General features: G+C 40.1%; 1 protein-coding gene across 3 annotated transcripts in view; it reads right to left on the bottom strand.

Annotated features, from left to right (window-relative positions):
• Positions 1-19,966, bottom strand: part of PDE7B (phosphodiesterase 7B) — a 175,999-nt gene that overhangs the window by 83,605 nt on the left and 72,428 nt on the right. Inside the window, exon 1 of one of the 3 annotated variants that reach the window (XM_071549128.1) lies at positions 82-786. The exons of the other annotated variants lie outside the window; for them this stretch is intronic. Within the exon in view, the coding sequence (XP_071405229.1) occupies positions 82-319 (238 nt within the window). The 5' untranslated portion in view covers positions 320-786. Of the gene's footprint in view, positions 1-81; positions 787-19,966 lie in introns of those variants that run through there. 3 annotated transcript variants of the gene reach the window in all.

The following is a 19,966-nucleotide window of genomic DNA, read 5'->3' as shown; positions in this document are numbered from 1 at the left end:
CCCTAAGATGGGACGGGACGGCTCCAGCCCCCGTTGCGTGTGCTCTCAGCTCCCCCGAGCAGCCCGGCGGGGGAAACCTACCTGCCGAACCGCCCAGGGCATCCTCGCTCTCCAGAACCCCTCTGTGCTTCGTCCCGCGGAGCTCCCCCTTGGATTTCCAAACGAGCTTTACCATCTTGATCATCTCCGGCAAGTCCCAGGCCAGGGTCCCCTGCTGATAACCGGGCAGGCTGCCCATGGGAAAAGGCATCGGCTCTTCCCCCGTCCTCCTCCGCCTGCCCGGCTCTGCCACGGGGAAGAAGCGCTCCAGCACCGGCATCCTGGCCCGCGGAGCCGCAGCCACCCCCCGGCCCGAGCAGCCGCGATGGGCATCCAGAGCGGGGCGGGGGCGCCCGGCCGCCCCCCGCCGCCGCCCCGCGCAGGGGGCGCGCCCGCTCGGCCCGGCCCCACGGCAGGAAGGAAGGAGCGCCGAGCTGCGGCGGCCCCGAGCGCAACCTCAGCGCTCAGCCAGGCGCCAGCAGCCGCGGCGGGGCGGGTGCGGGGCCGCCGCTCATGCCGGGACCCGGGGGCGGGGGCTCGGGCCGCGGCTGCCGGTGGCGCGGAGCGGAGCGGGGGCTGGCACAGCCCGGCGGGTGGGGGCAGAAGAGCCGCGCCTGCAGAGCCGCCCCTCAAACCTCGCCGGGCACCACAGCGGGGGCGGTTTGACTGTATCCCCGGGGTGATGCCATGGGGGAGCCCCCGCCGCCCCGCCTTCCTGCTCGCCCGCCTGGCTGCGGAGCCGGTGTGGGGTTTGGCCTCTTAGTGAAACCTGCCGTCACCTCGGCTGCCCTTCGGCTGGAGGAAGGGCGGTGATTCACAGGGCGCTGCGCGGACCGGGAGCGGAGATCCGCCTGCCCCGCTCTCGGCCGCGCCCGCGGAAGCGCAGCGAACACTCCAGAGCTCGAGGGGTCCGAGAGGGACGAGCTGCTGAAATGAGGGGTTTGAGGGACGGTGCGGGATCTGTTCCGCGTCCTCATCGCTTCGGCTGCACAGCTGCACCTGAATGGTTCACGTTAGGACACTGCCTCGTGGCAGCGATCGCTCACAGGCTACGACAATTATTCATCGCTGATCTTTAAAAACAAGGAAAAGCCGCCCGGGAGAGCGCTCCATCCCGTGCAGCAGCAGAGGTGGCGTGCAGGGTCTGCGTGGCTGTCAGCGAGCACTTCCCCGCGCTGGTGGACTGCCTTTGGCCGGGCCCCGTAGCAGCACCGGCCCTTCCCTGGGATCCCCGACCCGGCGGGGCATGCGATTGTGCACAACTTTCATATTGCCTTTGCGCAATATATCCATTTTAGCCTGCTGTTAGTTTGCTGAGCGTACGGCAGAGGTGTGGAGGGTAAACTCTTGCACGGGCACTTAGTGTTCAGTAAAATTGAAGAGGACTTATTTAATGGAATTTTAGTAAAAATTTCCTAGCATGTATAGTTAATACATTTGTCTTCTCCCCGTTACAGTTAATGTTCTGCATTCTCTCCAGATGGAAAAGTAAACCGGCAAACAAGCAGGATCTTCGTTTACAGAGGAAGGGAAGCCAAGAGAATGGACTGAAAGTTAACACCCCTATGTGCAAAAACAGCGTGCACAAGCCTTTCCTTCTCACATCAACATCAGCAGGGCAGCGTGCCGTTTCTCCTTTTATAGGATCCTCTGCCTTGTTTATCTTAATGTCCCAACCTCAAACTGACAACTCTTTGCAAAAGTTTTGACTGCAGACTGCAGTGCCATACTATTAGCCTACTACACTTGGTAGCTGTCTTTGAAAATTGTGAAGCACTTCCAAAGTACTATAGTGTTGTTGCGCTGAAATTTTGCAGTGTCCTTTGCGTCAGGATATCCTGACTCGTCAAACAAAGGGATTAAGAACAAAGAAAACAAATAGACGATGTGCAGTACAGTAGCACAGGCATTAACACTTTCATACAATATGTGGTTATAATTATCTAGGAAGGCAAATTTTATTGGTTTTTAATTTCATGTGGCTTCTTATGATATTTTTGTTTTTTCATATTGGTGTGTGTTGTGCAATTACTTTTTAAAGCAATGTTCCTGCCAGAAAGGGATAAACCAGGCAACTGAACTCCAAAAGACTTTGAAGACTCTTTGCCTACTGGGCTGTTTAAACCTTATATCTCAGCTTCTTCATTTTGGTTTTGAGCTACAAGGAGTTGCAGTAACTTTTTTCATTTATTTTTTTTTCCTCTTCGTTTACCTCTGTGCTTTGTGGTCCCCATTGAGACAAGGAGCAGAAGTGCCAAAGCACTGTGACATAAAGGCTGTCCATGTGGCATTTGCAGCTTTACTGCATGCAACAAGTGGTCAAGAAATAACTGGACATGGCACTTAGTGCCATGGTTTAGTTGACAAGGTGGTGTTCTGTCAAAGGCTGGACTTGATGGTCTCGGAAGGTCTTTTCCAACCTTACTGATTCTATGATAAAAGATATGAGGCATCTTGGAAGACAATGTATTCACAGGTGCCCAGACCAATTTTTAGATTAATATCTGAATATTTAAGTGTTTAATAGAACTTAGCCACCAGCCTTCTTGATAGCAGCAATAGCAATCTTCTGAGTTTTTAAAATTTACTCTACCTTTTTGTATCCTTAGTTCTGGGAAAATTTGGGGTCACTTGGTTATGTACCTGTCTTATGGATAGAATGAGTCAGTGAGAACTGAAGGATTAATTGTTGTATTCATTTCACTTACAGTTCTACAGGTGCAAAGCAGGAGGCCAGTCAAATACCAAACTGAAACTGGGATCTGGTGTTATAATGTAAGTATTTAAAGAAGCTATGTAATAAACCTAATCTACTTTTTTTTCCCTCCCAAGATTAGTGTCAAATGAAAACAACTGCTGTAGGTAACCCAGTTTCTTTTTTTCTCCTGATTTCTGGACAGTTTAAAGACCAGCAGTTATGAATTAAAAAAGGAAGGGTAAAAATGGTTGCTGGGCATTAATGGGTGTGTCTGTAAATTAATGAATCCTAATACATTTCTGCTTCACAGTTGTACTACAATTCACTGATTACTTATCCTTAATTAATACAAGATTTTTTGTATCTGACTTTCTTTTTGTCTTTTTTGTTATAAGAATGGAGCCACATAAGAGCTGCTCACAGGAAAGCCTGGAAGATTTCTATTTGATTATGAGGGCTTTTAGCATCAAAAATCTGCTCTGTCATCGCTCTCAGAGACTTCTAATTGACAAAATGCTCAGATTTTTGCAAGTCCTCTGTTTCTGTGACTTCAGTTGTGCTGTAATGTTTTATCCAACTTGAAGATGTGACCTCAACATCATGCTTTTCATTTCACTTGGGAAAAGCCATCAGAACTAAAAGACACTCCTACACAGCAATGTACCCAGCCATTGTGACTGCATTTTAAACAGCCCTTGAACAAGCTCAGCTCGCCTAAAGCTTCCCTTTTGCATTTTCACTACCAGCCAGACTTGAAGGAAATCATTCAACAGCAATGCATGGCTTTACTTCTAATGCAGACTCTGAGTTAAAGAAGCTAAAGTGATTACAAGACAAATATGAATTTATTATCTCTGGCCCTCACTCATCCTGAGAAGCAATGCCAAGGAAAAGGCAAATGGAGTCAAATGAGAACATGACAAGGCAGTGCCTATTTTCACAGGTAGACAGGAAAACTGGAAAAGACTTGAGGAAAGAAATACCGTGGTGGGAGAAAAGGAAAGAGAGTAAGCTGACAGATTAATAGCTGGTGTTTCATAATTGGTGTCTCTTCAAAAGTTTTATTTGTTTGCATATTCACTCTGAAGTTATGTACTAAGAGCAGCAGAAGCAGCAGAATTGCATGCCACATGGTAGAGGAAGTGCCTGGTGTATCTTTCTAGTCTACTGAAGCCTGCAGGGTCATTGTTAACCCACTGCTCTGGTTTTCATTGCAAGTCCCTTTCTTCCCCTTTTTTCTTTTCCTTCCTTCAAAGAAAAAGGAGGGAGGGGGAAAGAAAAAAAAAAGAGAAAACCATGGTTTAAACTGGCAATAGCACCATCTTTTTGGCTTTGAGCTATCCTGTCCTGTGCCAAATATACTGTCTCCAGCAGCTCTCCCACAACAAATCAGTCCAGACACACAAAAGCCATAAAAAAAGAATGGTGAAGAAAGATCCTTGATTCTCCCCTTCTACCCCCCCACAACCTTTTTCTTTTGCTTCCCTCCCCAAGCTTAATTCCCCAGCAATGACCTCCTGCTTGCCAGTACTGTAAGCGATACTGGGACCTCCAGCCTGCAGCTTTGCTGACAGCTTCCTTACAGTACAGGCGCCTTTGCCTTTCTGTATTAATAGACTATTGTAAAGCAGAACTTATATTCTATTATTCCTCCCACTTCTATCTGATAGCTGATGTTTGAAAAAATGGCTCATAAATTATTAGAGTGGCAGATTAATTACTGTTGGAAACTTTTCTATTCTCTCAGCTAACCCACACCACTGCATTGCGACACAACTTAGTAAGAGCACATTCCCAAACAGACACCTGAAAAAGTTTTACATAGTCTATTTATATAGTACATTATTTAAAAAATCGGAAAAATATGCCAAGTTTTTAAGTGACTCACAAACATTAAGAAGTCCAAATGTAGAGACTAGTTTCAAAGACTATCAGATACTGATTTTTAGATAGTGTGAAGCATGTGTCTTTAGATGGCACTTAGTAGTGGAATCACCTTGAATCAGTAGTTGCTTATGAAAAAGTATGTCTTTGCCTCTGTCCTGGGGATCATAGAGTCATGCAGAGACTATAGGCTAGGGCATTGCCTAGGGTCAGAACCAAAAGATGCCATCACCAGAATAAAGTTTTAGAAGGCTTCAGGGGTGTGAGTTTAATATAAGAGAAGATTGCAAATGCACAGTCCTTATGCATTAAGTAAAACAAAAAAAGGTGATGCACATTTGCAGAGCAGCCTAAAAGGAGCAATAAAGAAAACATGAATGCAAGTGAGTAACTTGTAGAAGGGACAGGGAACAGAGTGCTTAAAAAGCTTGGAAAATATGCAGAAGAAACATAAGCAGGCAGAGTTATGAGGAACTTGCAAGAATGTTTTCTAATGACCTCCCAGAAGGTTTCTTTCATCACTTTAAAAATCATAGTATGATATTCTTTCCCCCACATTTGTCTGATTCCAGATGTCTATTATTTTTAATTTCATTTTTCCTAGTAAGAACAATTATTTCTAGTTATCTCTATTTATTGCAAATTGATTTATTTAACAGGAAGAATTTTATGTTTATTGGGGGATGGTTGCTATGTCTTTGCTGTAAACTGGACATATTAAATTCTCCAAACTATATCTCAGAACTTTATTTCCCCAACTCTGAAATTATTATAATAGTTTTACTATGAATTTGCAACAACTTTTCTTTAGCCCATACTAAAGGCACATAAGAGAAGATTTTTTTTATCTGCTACCAACATACTGTCAAGAGTAGTGATGTGAATTTCTAAGAGAACAGTAGGATTTGTTATTGTGTGAGCTGCCCACAGCATCACATCTTGAGAGTCTCACCTACTGGGAAATGTAGGAAACATACCATGGGGTTCTATGGGTTCATGGTAATCTTTTGGTTGTTGTCACCATTTAATCAGACTCCTTGGAAAAAGGTTCTGGAAATGGAGGAGTGAGGATTGCTGGAGATCTGTAGGGCAAGGAGCCAATTGCATTTTCATTCTTAGTACCAAGTCAGAGAATAATTTTTATGATTAGCAATTTGTACTAATAACTCAGCAAAAATGCTTACAGTAAAGAAATAAACAGAAGTCCATCAGTAATTTGAAGCAGTGTGGTTGTGTAATATTTCCATTGCCTGCTTTGAAAAATTAACAGTTCAGCATACTGAATCTGATGCTTAAAATCTCCCACAGTAAATGGCAAAATTATAAGTGGCTTTAAAGGAAATAACAAGTAACAAGAGAATAGACTAATCTCACTTTAATGGACTATAATAAGAAAATACTAGATACACTGAAAGAGAACTAAGGGTATTGCAAGCACTGTATCTGATAGACTCTGTTAGTTTATTTCCTCCCTTAGTTTTTACACACAAAGACGATCCAGTGTAAAGTCAAGATATAAGAAAAAAATCATTGCCATTCCAAAAGCAGCAGTTACACAGTGATCATTGCAATGATTTTGCAACAAATGCTTAATAATGGACTGGACTAATAGAGTGGGAGGTTGAGAACACAGCATCTAATTGAAAATGTCAGTAGAAACCAAGTAGGCAGAAAATAACTTACTATTGGAGACAGTGGACATGCTAGTTGTCGTCTTTATGTAATCATCCTATGAAAAGAATAACTGCTGCATCCCTCAGGATTGCTGTTTGTGAATAGGTGAAAAAAGACCAAGTAGAAAAAGGGCCTAACCAGATAAGAGACACTTATCCTCTAAATACTTAACTATTATTAAGTAACTGGATAGTCTCAATTAATCAAAAAGTACTGCTGCTGTCTTTAAAGCTGAGCATGTGCATACATATTTACTCAGCTGAGGCATAAGTATCTAAAAATTATGGCAGCAGTTCGAAAGATGAGAGATGTGCCACATTTGAAGTGTTTCTTCTCTCACCTCTTACCTTAGTGAGATGGCATAAGATACTGTAGCCTACGGTACCTTTGCCCCCTGCGGTATACAGAAGAGACTTGCAGCTATGAAATTGGCTTTTTCTAACTTTTGAAATTTCTGAATTAAGCATCTTCAGAGTGCAACAATTTAGTCAATAGCTAAAAAAAATCTACATTCAGTGGTATCTTTTAAGTTTGATTTTTTTTTCAAAGAAAGTAAAGTACAGTAATAATAAATGGGACATAAATATATTGATAAATACAAAGGAATAACAGGGCTTGCTCCTTCATCTGTAAATCAGATATCACAAGATCTGATAACAGTTTTTCATTTTAGGTTTTGAAATGAAGATGAAATAGTATTTGACTGGGAAAAGAAGCACTATTTAAAATAAAATTAATGCGTATTCCAAAACTTTTTAAACTTGTTAGATATTTGATGGCTGCATATATTAATATTGCAGAGTATCTACTCCTCGTTATGCTTCAGATTTTGTCTTTCTGACTTTAATAATTCATTATGAATTTAGTATAATCCCATTTAGACTCTATAATGAACACTAAGATGGTGTAGATGCAGACCTCTCCCAAATTTATTCTTATTTGCAATGCAAGACTAGAAAAATACAACTGAATTTGATTTTTCCCAATGCCATTCTAGTTGCAGACTTATTACTAGCAGTGCCTAAAAAATCCTTGATACTTTGGCCAGGTTGAATACCTAGGCCACTGAATTATAGCAGTGTAATTCATATTAAATATTAATGGTACTTGGTTATCATGTCTGCACTTCTGCTCATGTTGTAACCACTCTGCATGTCTTTATTCTGCCTGCACATCAGCATTCCAATGATGTACATGTACCAACACTGACATTATTTGCCCTCTCCGAGAAGTGCCACAGCCTCATTTCTTTCTTTGCATCTTGCATGACAGCACTGAGCGCAGTTTGCTGTAGGGATGTACAGGATGGGAAGTCGTGGGAAAGGTCTAACAATGATGCACAAATATCCTAGTGATAAACTGAGCTCCCTCTGACCTAGTTTCTCATGACTGCAAAATCAGGCCATATTTACTGTAATCAAGCTCTTTGCGTTTCTTACAAACACATTTGTGTAAATGTAGCTCCACTGGGATGAGCAAGTTTGGAAATTTGCTGTCACCTCTGTCCTGGCATTTTATTACCATGCTCTCAAACCCCACCAATAATCATGAAAACACGTTGGTTCTTTTCTTCACTACAGATTCCCCTCAAAATGTATTCTTGCTAATGATGAGGCAGAAGGAAAAAGCTCTAAGTAGAGAGCCTAGAAGGAAATGTTCTCCGTAACTGTATCCATTAGATCTGCAGATGGAGGGAAGGCTTTCTGGAAAACCTGTTTCTCTCAGATATATTTGGGCAGATTGCTTTCAGTAATATAGTTCCACCTGGAGTATGTTTTCCAAGTTATCCTGACCATATGTAAAACCATAAATGTTTTCCAGTCTTTCCTAAGATAACTGTTACAACTTTTTTTTTTTTTCCTTTCCAGGAAACCACAAATAATTTTGCAGGGCTCTGCATGGCTCTTATGATAACAATATTAATTTAGATACACATTTAAAAAACCCAAAGCTGATCAAAAGCTTAATAAAAGAGGAAAGTATTCAGGTTATTTTGAAAAGATGATCAGGTCAATACTGTACTGTATGGAGATATTTCCCCAGACCTTAGCCACATATCAAACTGTGAGCTTTGGTCATGGTATTGACCTCCATAAACATCTCTTTCCATCAGTAGGAGAACAATTTCAGAAATGTTCTGGTAAGATCAGCAGAACAAAAATTCTCTCTCTCTTTCACTGCCTATTCCGTAGTAGGGACTAAATTTGGTCATGCTTGATTTATTTTTCTGAGGTTTGCAATAGCATTTGCCAAGTCAATTACAAGATATCACTGGTTACTTAATCTCACAATTTTAAAACTTTCAGATTACTCTCTTGAGGTTGTGTTCTGCTGACAGAGATTCTCTAGAAACAACAAAACCATTTTCAGCCTCCTCTGGGTGGGATGAGAGCTAAATCTAAGAGTGATTGCTGCCACAAACAGTTCCTGCCAGTTGCAGTCTGAAGATGCTTAATTCAGAAATGAAGCTCAGATCTTTAGAATCACAGGCGCCATCTTCTCTCTATAAGCATGGGCTTGGCAAAGAGAAGCTGACTGAAGGAAGTTGCTGTGGGTCTCCATTAGCCAAGGAAAGGAAGTTTCAGTGCTCAATGGAGTACTGAATTGCCAGGGACAATTGTGCTCTCCAGTTCAGTGTTCACTTTACATACAGTTCTGTTCGTGCTTTCAGGTGATTTGAAAAGCGGAGATGTTACAGAGAATTTGTTACTGTTTCTCAAAATCAGAATTTAAAAAAAGTCCAAAGAATGGCATAGGCTATCTTCTTGCTAGTGCTGGCTTGTTTTTAATGGAATATTTATACTAAGTAAGTAAAATGGTTTCTGTTATTTTTATCAGGAACTTCTTATACACTTCAATGAAACTGATTAAAGAGTTTTTGCTGTTTTTATAAAGTATAATATCAATGTTCAAGTAATACCAGATGAAACTGGTTTCAGCCATCATTAACTTTGGCTTTTCAGAAAGGGAAAGAAATCTTTCAGTATTTCCAACTTTGGCTGGAACATTGGCACAGGCAACAATTTAGCAGGGTTAACATGCAAGGAACTGATGTAACTTTTGCAAATTTTGTGACTGTGTGGAAAAAAAATCAAACAACAGTTACCCCATTAAACCACTAGTTTCCTATGCCAAAGAATTGGCAAATGAACTGCATCTCCTTTGCTGACATTTGCCATCTATATTAACTGTTTTTTTAATGGCTAAATACCAGGTTTCCAACTATGCCGTAAGTCCGTCCAACAGGAAATACTTAAATATTTAAGTCTTGTTTTTGCATGAACATAAACTTCCTTTTCTAGTCATATTGTAAACAGAAGTGCATGCTCTTCTAGGACTGCCTGCTGGTCCCTTAATATTTTATTTTTAAAAGCATGGTTCCTTAGTTCATAATACAATTCCTAACATAATAGTAGTAATATTAACAGTAGCAAGTTGGAAAGCAGAATTTGTTTTATGAAAATGTCAGATTTCATTTTATTAGAAATTAGAAGTTAAAAGCAAATGTTCATGAGGCAGAATTTAAAAATTTGCAATAAATGGCTTCTGAGAAAATATTTTTTTCCTTTTGATGTAGCGAGTATTCTGTTAAGATAACCTCAAAACATTGCATTATAATATCAGATCCTATAACCTGATATTTGAATAACATTTAACCTAGTATTTGAATAACATTTGAATAAACATGTTAGAATATTAAGGTCTAAATAAATTGACAAAACAATAGTGAAGGAAAATGACCAGAAAACGTCAGAATTTAATGCTGATTGTTTTCTTAACAGAATGAGAAACAAGAAGCAACTTTTTCCCCCTAGAAAAAAAAAAAAAGTAATAGTTTTTTTTAAGGAAAAAAAATTAGAACAATGCCTTTTCTGGGGCAGTACTACTCCAGTGAAATAAAAGTCGTCTTACTGTAGCTGTCTTGAACATTTTGTATTTGAACGTGTATGGTAGCAAGAGCAAGCACTGGACATTGTGAATGCTAGAATGTGGATTCACTTGAGTAAAGAGCTCAGTAGCTTGCAGTTGTTTGTCTGTAGCACAGAAGAGGGAGGAAGACCTGATAGCATCTCTGAAGCACTCAAACATCTCTGAACCAATAGCGGTAAAACCCCCAACCTTTGCAGTTAATGTCCTTTGCTGTGGCTGGGACCAGTGGATGGGATGTACTGTGGTAAGAGGAACTGGTAGAAATTTTCCTGTTGAAGTAAAGTTGAACAATGAAGAGATAAACAGGAGCAAATGAGTGGTAAAAGAATATCATAGAATAGTTTGGGTCTAGTCCAACACCCCTGCAATTAGCAGGGACATTTGCAACCAGATCATGTTGTTCCAGCCCAGCCTTGAATATTTCCAAGAGTGGGGCATCCACCACCACCAATCTGGGCATATATACCTAAAGCTAAATAACTTCAGTGACTGGGAGCTATTTAGTATGATTAATTACTTTTAAAATTTTTTTTTAATAAAACAAAATAAAAAAGATAAGGAAAGGAGAGGACATTTATTAAGCAGGTAATAGTTTTCTGGATAAGATAAAAACTGCTAACGTCATAGTTTATATATTTAAATATTAAAGGCAAATAGAAGTTATATTTAACATGTACACCAATTTTAGGTTATTTTTATCATATCATTGTAACATAAAGCCAAATATAACTTTCCTAATAGCTTTATTCTTTATCACTAAATGCCAATATACCTCAGTGTGTGTGTGAGAGCACAAATCATTTGAATGAGATAATAGGGTAACAGATGTCTTTGCTAGATGTTATATGGACAGGTCCTAGTTATCATTTAAAGGTCAGTGTAAGAAACAGGGAGACTTTCACAATGCCAGCTAGTTTACTTAGCCTTCTTCTCTGAATCACTGTATCAGAGAGTCTATGTCTGCCCTTTGACTCAAAGAGGAGACATGAGAAAACAGAGAGATAATTTAACCAATTAAGTTTTATGCAGATATTTGGGTAAGCTGATTGTACCCTAATTACAGTAATGCACAGTGAAGTAGGAAAGGCCCTAAATCAAAACATTTGCTGTTTAACCATTGTTTGGTGGAATTCATCACACCTTTGCCAGAAAACCAAACAACCAAACTTTCCTTCTTTTTGTTCAGTTGTTCAAAATGTTCCACTGCTTTACAAAGAAATATTGGAATCATCTGTGCACCTGATTTTCTGCAAATTCAGCCTCTGGAGATTGAGAAAATGGTATTGGCTGTATGAATATTTGAAAATTAGCAGAATAAACCAAACAGTTTGATTTTCAGCAATTTTCATAATATCTATTCTTATTTAAGGGCTAGCATTCTGTTGCTTCTGTACTCCCTTTACAGTCCTTCCAGGAAAATAAAGTGACCTGTGCTTTCATAACAGTCTTACATCTCTACAGAAGTCAGTTCAAGAGCGTCCAAAAGATCTGTCACACATTACACATAATCTTATAGAGAATTTTCTTTTCAGAGCAGATACAAATTCAGCTCTCTGGTCTATCAGGTTGCCTGTGTGATACTAAAAAAAAAATCAGTTTTAATCACTTTGGCTATATGTAAGCTGCCTAAACTCTGGAGTTTCTCCTCCTTCCAGGGTTGCCAACATGAGACCTAGAGCATTCCTCTTTCTCTCTTGCCTCCTGATTTCTCTGACGAAGTTCAGGGATGTAAGGTGCAAAAGTACCATGTTGCACTGGATAATGTTGGTTGATAAGGAAACCAGAACTAAATGACTTGTATAGATGAATAGAATCTATTGAACAGTCACATTGAATAGATGTGACTTTTTTCTTTGGCTAATATGGATATAGTGCTACCTTTTTTCACAGAAATAAACTAAATATCAATGTTAGGAATAATGAACCTTTAGCATACTGTAATAACAGAGACCTTGTACATCTTCTTAAACACACATTTTTAAGGATTGTCTCAAACGTAAGTTTGATTTCATGATCTTAAAAGTTTTTTCCAACCTAAATAATTCTGTGATTTATGATTCTGGACTATCAACATTTATAGCTATCAGGTTACTCTCAGGGTTCAAGTGCAATTGGCAAGATTCTATAAATAACAAATGCATATTGAAATGTAACTCTGTTAGCCAGGTTCAGAAATGGTGGTGTTTTTCTCAGGGAGATGAGTAGGAGTTCATCACTTTGCAATGTCTATGAGTCACGCTAGGTAGCAGTGCCAACCCTGCATGACCTTGCAGAGTGCTGTCTCCACAGGTAACCTCCAGGCCTGAGCGTCTCCTTTTGAAGGACATATGAGCGGCCTTTCCCTGGGCCAGGTGTATGCAGGGAGGGAGTACTTGCGACCCCTGATGTCCTCAAGCAGGCACAAGTGGTGTTAGATATTGTTGTCTTATTGTCCAGTCCAGTTATGGTTGGGTGATTATGGTTGACAAAATGTGTCTTGCATCTGTAGTTACTTTTTTATGAACAAGTACTTAAAGGTTTTTGTTTTGTTTTGTTTTGTTTTGTTTTGTTTTCCAAATAAACATTTGAACATGTTTTTTTCTTTTATTATTTGTGCTGTCTTGCCAATAACACCTGGGCTATTAGGTGAGGGTACAGGTGCAAACTACAGTAACAGCTACAAGCTCTGCTGTTGACCCATGGCTGAAGTGTGACCAGTACTGAAAAGAGCTGGATATAAACACTATTTGTATCTATGTAACTTGAATATATTGTGAAGGAAAATTTAAAATAATGTTGTGTCCAAATCAATATCTTGGGCAAAAAAAAATGAGATAAGGAGCAATTCTAAGAGTCACCTATCACTGCCACAAGTAACAAAGGCCACAGTTATTTATCCCCTTTATTGTTTGGGAAAAGTAATTTCCCTTAATATAACTTAGGGAAGACTGGTTTTCTAATTCATCTTTTATTGCAGCCCCGCCACAAGTGATGGATCCATTGAAAGGCTACAGCTGGCAGGCACAGCCCACACTTGCAGCCTGGCCCATGTTGGGAAAAGCTGTAGGCCTGGCTAGAGGCTGAGATGCTCTGGAGTGAGATGTGCTCAGAAATTCCTCTCTTGGCCTATCGCCAGCACTCTGTGCTGCAACACTAAAATCAGCTGCAACAAATCCTTGCCTTCTCACCTCAATGCCAAAAAAGTGCTATTGCTGTTGTGGTAAGCCAGTTGGCTCTGTGTCATAAGTGAAGGAACATGCATCTTTTCAACATGAACTACACTGTTTGAAGAGCTGTGAAGCAGTAAGACAGGGAGGCAGAAATTCCTCTGCAAGACTTTTCCGTTCCAGCTGTGTATGACCTTGGATGGGAAGATCTTCCCAAGCCATCTGAAAATAATGGTGTCCTGTTCCTGAGAAGAGCTGATGTGCAGGAATAGGCTTGGGAAAGTTGTCATTCTAAATATCTGTAAGCAGGTTCCATGCATTTCTTCTACACATGTTCTTTTCCACATTACTAAAGGCATTTTATTTTGTTGTTAAATTTTGCTAAGAATTTACATAAAACTCCTTCAATTATACTACATTAAAAAGCATTTAAATGTATGGAATCCCTTTTCATTATCAATTAGTAGATTGTAAAACACAGAAGCTGTTGGTTTCTAAGAGGTCTGCTCATTTGGGTGTTCTGATTTCAAACAATCCAATTAGAAGCATTCAAAATTAATTGATTTTCAGGAACTAATGAATAAGTATCATCTGAATAAAAGGGTAGATCTTTAATATTTAGCATTTTGGTATCATAAAATCATAGACTGAGGTTTTAAATTATGATGGCAAAGATATAATAGTTGAGGAAAAGGTATCATCGATCCTTAAAGAGCCAAATTGCATTTTTAAAATGTGGTATCATGTTTCTTGGCAGGACCAATTCCTCCCACATCATGGATTATTATCTGCATTCTCAGAGCATGTCCAATGTATTTATTTTTCTCTATTATACCATGTAAAATGGTTTTTACATATGCAATGTAGTACCTTGCATTTGTTTAGTACTACACAGTGAGCACTGTATGTTTTCTAGAAAACATCTATGCCCTCTAATGCTTATATGTGTGGAGTAGGTATCTGTGCAGGCATAGCAAGGCAAGGCAACACACCCACTCCCACAAATGAACTTGTGGGACATTTGAGAATTAAAACCATAAATATCTGGCAATGTGTGACTCCCTCTCTACACCTGCAGCTGCATTACTTATGATCATTGTTAAAAATAAAGATTGAACATGAGTTGCAATCAAGTGTTTTAAAATCCCCTCAATTATTCTATAATCAGAACTGGCTGGTTTTAAACATGACATAAATTGGAAGTCTGACTCTTCATATATGTGAGCCCTCTCAAAGGCTTATTACCCTCTCTCATTATTATTCCTCCTCATAGAGGAGGAAACGAACTAGTCATATTTGGGTCCCTTCTGGTTAACCAACAGGACTACTTTATTTGATTCACATGAGGTATTTACATTGCCACACTGTATTTTGAGAACTGAAAAGAGCTCTCAAAATGCCTGTGTCTTTCTGTTCACTGGAAGGAAGCCTCAGATAGAAACATTCTTACTGTGGACATACAAAGATACTAAAGGGGTAAGGAAAAAGCACACTGCTCCCCTGGCCATTCAATGTGCTATCTCCAAAGAAAATTTTATTGTGCAATAAAAATTCCTTGTTTAGACCTGAGATCCCTTATTTGCACTTTTCAACCTCTTCTTCCAAGACCTTTCTATGCCTTATTGTCTCCTGTCTTCTTTCCTTTTCCTAAATGAAACTCCTTTTTAAACAGTAATTTAGTGGAGTGAGAGAATATAGGTAAAGGCTTCAGAACTACAAGGTTTTTTTAATAAAGTTCCATAATTTCTTTTGTGAATTTATTTTACATGTTGGATCTATGCATAAAACATGACTGAACAAGTCTAGGATAAGAATCTTGATATTTTGCCTCAGTACCAGTCTCTTACAAACTTTTCATCAGTTCACTCAAAAACAATCTGAAAGTTCACCCTGGGTTATCTATTTCCATATGCAGCCTATGATGGACAAAGAGCTTACAAACATTAGCAGTTATTCCATAATGATAAGACAGCGAAATTAAATACCTCCAAATAACTCTAGTAGATTTTAATTATTTTTTCCTCTATATAAGCATAAGGAATTAAAACAAATCCCATTTAGATAGCCCAAGTTTCAGGGGACAATTAATGACAGAAACAGTAATTACAGGAAAGGCTACCTCAAAGAGCCTGAGTTCCACATCAGTAACATACTGTTACTGATGAATCAAGAAGATAAGGCTACCTTTACGGAAAAACGGGAAAGGGTCTAAAAACAGATATTCCTGTTAACAATGGGAAAATATCTGGAGAAAAGCCAAAGTCTCATTTATTTGTGCGGCCTTTAGGGAATAATGTATTATAATGTATGGTTGCCATACTAGGAATATGAGAAAGCAAATTAGCAACAGAGAGGCTGTTCAAACAAAAGTCTAACTTTAAGGTATTGTATAGGGTTTCTAGATTTGTGTATGATGAAGCTTCTATAATGCTTGTGTGGATGGTTTGAGGATGTTTATTATGAGAAACACTGTGTTTTAGCATATGAAAGAGTGAACACAGTAGGGAATCTGACTTCCTATCACATGATTGAGCAAAGTGTTGAAGGAAAAGAGGTATATCAATTTTCTGGTGGTGGGAGATGAGAGGGAGAAGGCTGCTGGAATCTGAAGCTGATCCAGAGCAGAGGAATTACTTTGTTTGTTACAACTTTGTGAGCTTTCATGTGTTTGTTTCCCTGGGGACAGGAGCTAAAACCTGTTGTGGTATGATAATCCTTGACTTCCTGGAAGCAGCAGATAGCCCACTAGATGACTAATTGCCTCAACACACTGGGGTGGCCAAGCAAGTTACCTCCTACAGTCTCCTGGGTCAGTCAATGGGCAGCGTGATCAAAACTTCCACTACAATTCCAGGGGAAGCATTAGGGCTGCTGGGACTCAGTTCTAACATAATTTCACCACAGTGATGGATGGTTGAGCAGCCAGAGAGCAAAAGCAGGGACGAGAGTTCGGTGAGGACAAGAGTAGCAGCATGCCTAGATCTTTGAGTTTTCCCATCATTTGGGCAGCCCAGGGGCACATGAAAGTGACATATTCAGGCACCTCGATGGACCCCACATGTATGACAGCTGGAATATTTATTGCCTTATAGGGTGAAATGTGCCAGCATGTAGAGAGAACTTTATGGTGATGAAAGATGTTCACTACAACTGCACTGTGCTGGCTGGAGCTAGAACTAGATTTCCACAGCTGCAGGAGGGATGTATGTGTTCCTTGCTTTTGTCAACTGATAACTTCCTGGACTTCTGAATTCAGAGAGTCTAGTTTTATTCTACCCCAGAAACCACATGGCAAGAACACCAGGTCTGTAATTTAAAAATAATCATGAAGCCAGTAAGTCACAGCTTTGTTTAAGAAAGACCTCGTTAGGTCACATCTCTTAAAAGTAAATGAATGGGGAAGATTAAAGTGGATCCAGCTGTGAATTACTATCTTTGAGCACGTACTATCAACTGGATGGCCTTATGCCTTTAAGTCCAGGATAATTATGGTTTTCTCCAACAACGTTCAATTACATGACAAATAACCTTGGCGTCTAAGGCAGGAACCTCTGATATGCGTCACTTCTTACCTCAAGAAGACTGTTTATCAGAGTTATCAGTGCGGGCTGCTGAAAAATCAGCCTGCTATTATTACATTCCCATTCAGAGTACGCTGTCTTCGAAAACACTGGAGCAGACCTGACAGACTGACAGCTGGGAGTACTCTGACATACTCTACCAGAGGGAACCTCCTGGGGGGAATAAGCCAACTGCATTCATTGCACTTCCTCCTTTATAGTGTGTGGTGGTGTAGCTGGGGAAAGCAAGGGAAGTCTCTTCTGTGAGAGACAAAGCAGCAATTACATATAGGAAATCTTCAGGTCATATTTCTGATTTGCACTGATTTAATTTCAGGTTCTTGCTAGTGCCAGTAATTGCAAAGTACGAGGACAGAAATATCTTGCACTGGGAAAAATCTGTCACTCCTACATGGAACAAAGTGTTACATTTCTGATTAGCCTTAGATCCCATAAGCAATAAAGATCAAAAAGCATTATTAAAACAACAGGTATTATAATTAAAATGCTTCCTAAGAATAGATTAGAAGATAAAATGAATGAAGTTTGTACAGTAACATCTTGGCCTGTCCTAGAAGAAGAGTAACTATAAAGCAGAAAAACAAGGCATGAATTTCATTACAGAACTGTTTGGGATATTTGTTAATAGAAACAGCTATTTAATACATACTATGTATTTATCAACTGAGCTATATAGCACACTAATTAAACAGGGATTTGCATTTAATATATTTAGATTTGGTTGAATTTTGGGTTATTGCCTTAGAAACATCTACTGTTAGAAAGAAAAATTATCTTCACAGGCCTTTGTCAGAAAAGAATAAGCTTTTGACTTATAGCTAATAAAATTTTTATTACTAATTAAAGAATGCTGATGAATTGAAGCAGCCTACAGCTGTTATACATGCATGTTACAGATGAGACCTATCAGTCTCTGTTTTGTAATGAAAGTGAAAACATGGCATAGGTCATTAAGATGTTACAGACTAGATCCAAAAATGGTTCTGAACTGTGATTTAGGAATTTGAAATAGCACTTTGTGCTTAAATCCAAGGATAGGGTCCTGAAAACTTCAACTTAATTTTTGTTTGACATTGAAAATGCTTCAACACTGTGCCCAATGCAAATTCCTTGCTTTACCTGCTTGCTTTTTAATGTTAAAACCCAGTCAGTGTCTGAAAGATCTGAGTGTGAGCATGCTCAAAAGCACCTCAGATTGAGACAGAGCTCAGAAGCCACTGCTGCTTTCATGTTTCCATCGTATTTTCATCCAGGAAACATTCATCTACTGGAGTCCCCTTGTGCTCACTCCAGTTGGTGTTCTCAGCACATGCTTTATCACAAGGTCTATTGGTCCCCATTACAAAATAGGAACAGGAGGAAAAGAGACGCCTTTTATTGATGTAACTATAAAACTATGCTTGGAATTTATGCAGCAGTTTAGCATTTATCCATACTTTGGGGGCAGATTAAATTTCACCAGGGGGAATGCTTCTTCCACAGCTTGTAGCTCCCATCAGAACACCTTGCTTGCAGCATTAGGTATACTGAGCAGGAACAGCCTGTCTATGCAATAAAGAATTCAAGGTTTGTTGGTATATGTGTGTGAGTGAAATGGTTTTATATGCAATGGTTATGACATGAAGCTAGGATGAGGGAGAACAGGAATCTTCTTTTCTTGTCTACACTTCACAGTCTGCTCTTGGATTTTATTAAATGACTTCCATGGGGGACTCCTGGTTCAAGGTCACAATGTAGGAATGCTTCTTCAGTATAGTGTGATTTAAACTGGCACAGATAAAAACTTAAAAATTTTAAAATTTAATCTTTTTGGCTTTTAAAGTTTGCCCTTTTTATTTAAGGTTGGGTTTGTTTTTGTTTGTTTGTTTGTTTTTAATTTAAATTAACTTTACACTAGCTCTCTGTGGTTAAAAAGTTGGTCGGGGGTTTGTGAGCCAAAACAAATGTAGGATTGAGAATCCTCAAGTGAACAGAATCACATACTCACAGAATACACTGAGTTGGAAGTAACTCACAGGGATCATTGAGTCCAACTCCTAGCCGTGTTCAGAACCATCCCAAAGAGTGCCTGAGAGTATTGTCCATACACTTCTTGAACTCTGTCAGTCTTGGTGCTGTGACCACTTCCCTGGGGAGCCTGTTCCAGTGTCCAACCACCCTCTGGGTGAAGAAACTTTTTCCAGTATCCAACCTAAACCTCCCCTGACACAACTTCAGGCCATTCCCTCAGGTCCCGTCACTGGTCACCACAGAGAAGAGATCAGTACCTGCCCCTCCTCTTCCCCTCACAAGGAAGTTGTAACTGCAATGAAGTCTCCCCTCAGTCTCCTCTTCTCCAGGCTGAACAGACCAAGTGACTTCAGCTGCTCATCAAACAGCTTCCCCTCAAGGCCCTTCACCATCTTCATTGCCCTCCTTTGGACACTCTCTAATAGCTTAATATCTTTCTTATATTGCAGTCCCCAAAACTGCACACAATATTCAAGATGAGACTGCCCCAGTGCAGAGCAGAGCAGAGCAGAGCAGAGCAGAGCAGAGCAGGACAATCCCCTCCCTTGACCAGCTGCTGATGCTGTGCCTGATGCCCCCCAGGACACAGGTGGCCCTCCTGGCTGCCAGGGCACTACTGGCTCATATTCAACTTGCTATTGACCAGGACCCCCAGGTCGCTTTCCATGGCACTGCCTTGCAGCATCTCATTCCCCAGTCTGTACAAACATCCAGGGTTGCCCCATCCCAGCTGCAGAATCCAGCACTTTCCCTTGTTGAACTTCGTATGGCTGGTGATTGCCCAGTACTCTAATTTGTGAAGGTCTCCCTGCAGTGCCTGCCTGCCTTCAGGTGAGTCAACAGCCCCTCTGAGTTTTGTGTCATCTGCAAACTTGCTCAGTATCCCTTCGAGTCCTGCATCCAAGTCATTTATGAAGATGTTGAAGAGCACAGAGCCTAAGATGGAGCTCTGTGGAACCTCACTAGTGACAGGTCACCAGTCTGATGTTACCCATTGTGCTCGA

The sequence above is a fragment of the Pithys albifrons genome, chromosome 2 (assembly GCF_047495875.1).
Source record: "Pithys albifrons albifrons isolate INPA30051 chromosome 2, PitAlb_v1, whole genome shotgun sequence".
In the NCBI taxonomy this organism is placed as follows: domain Eukaryota; kingdom Metazoa; phylum Chordata; class Aves; order Passeriformes; family Thamnophilidae; genus Pithys; species Pithys albifrons.
This window is presented reverse-complemented; position numbering and strand designations above follow the sequence as displayed.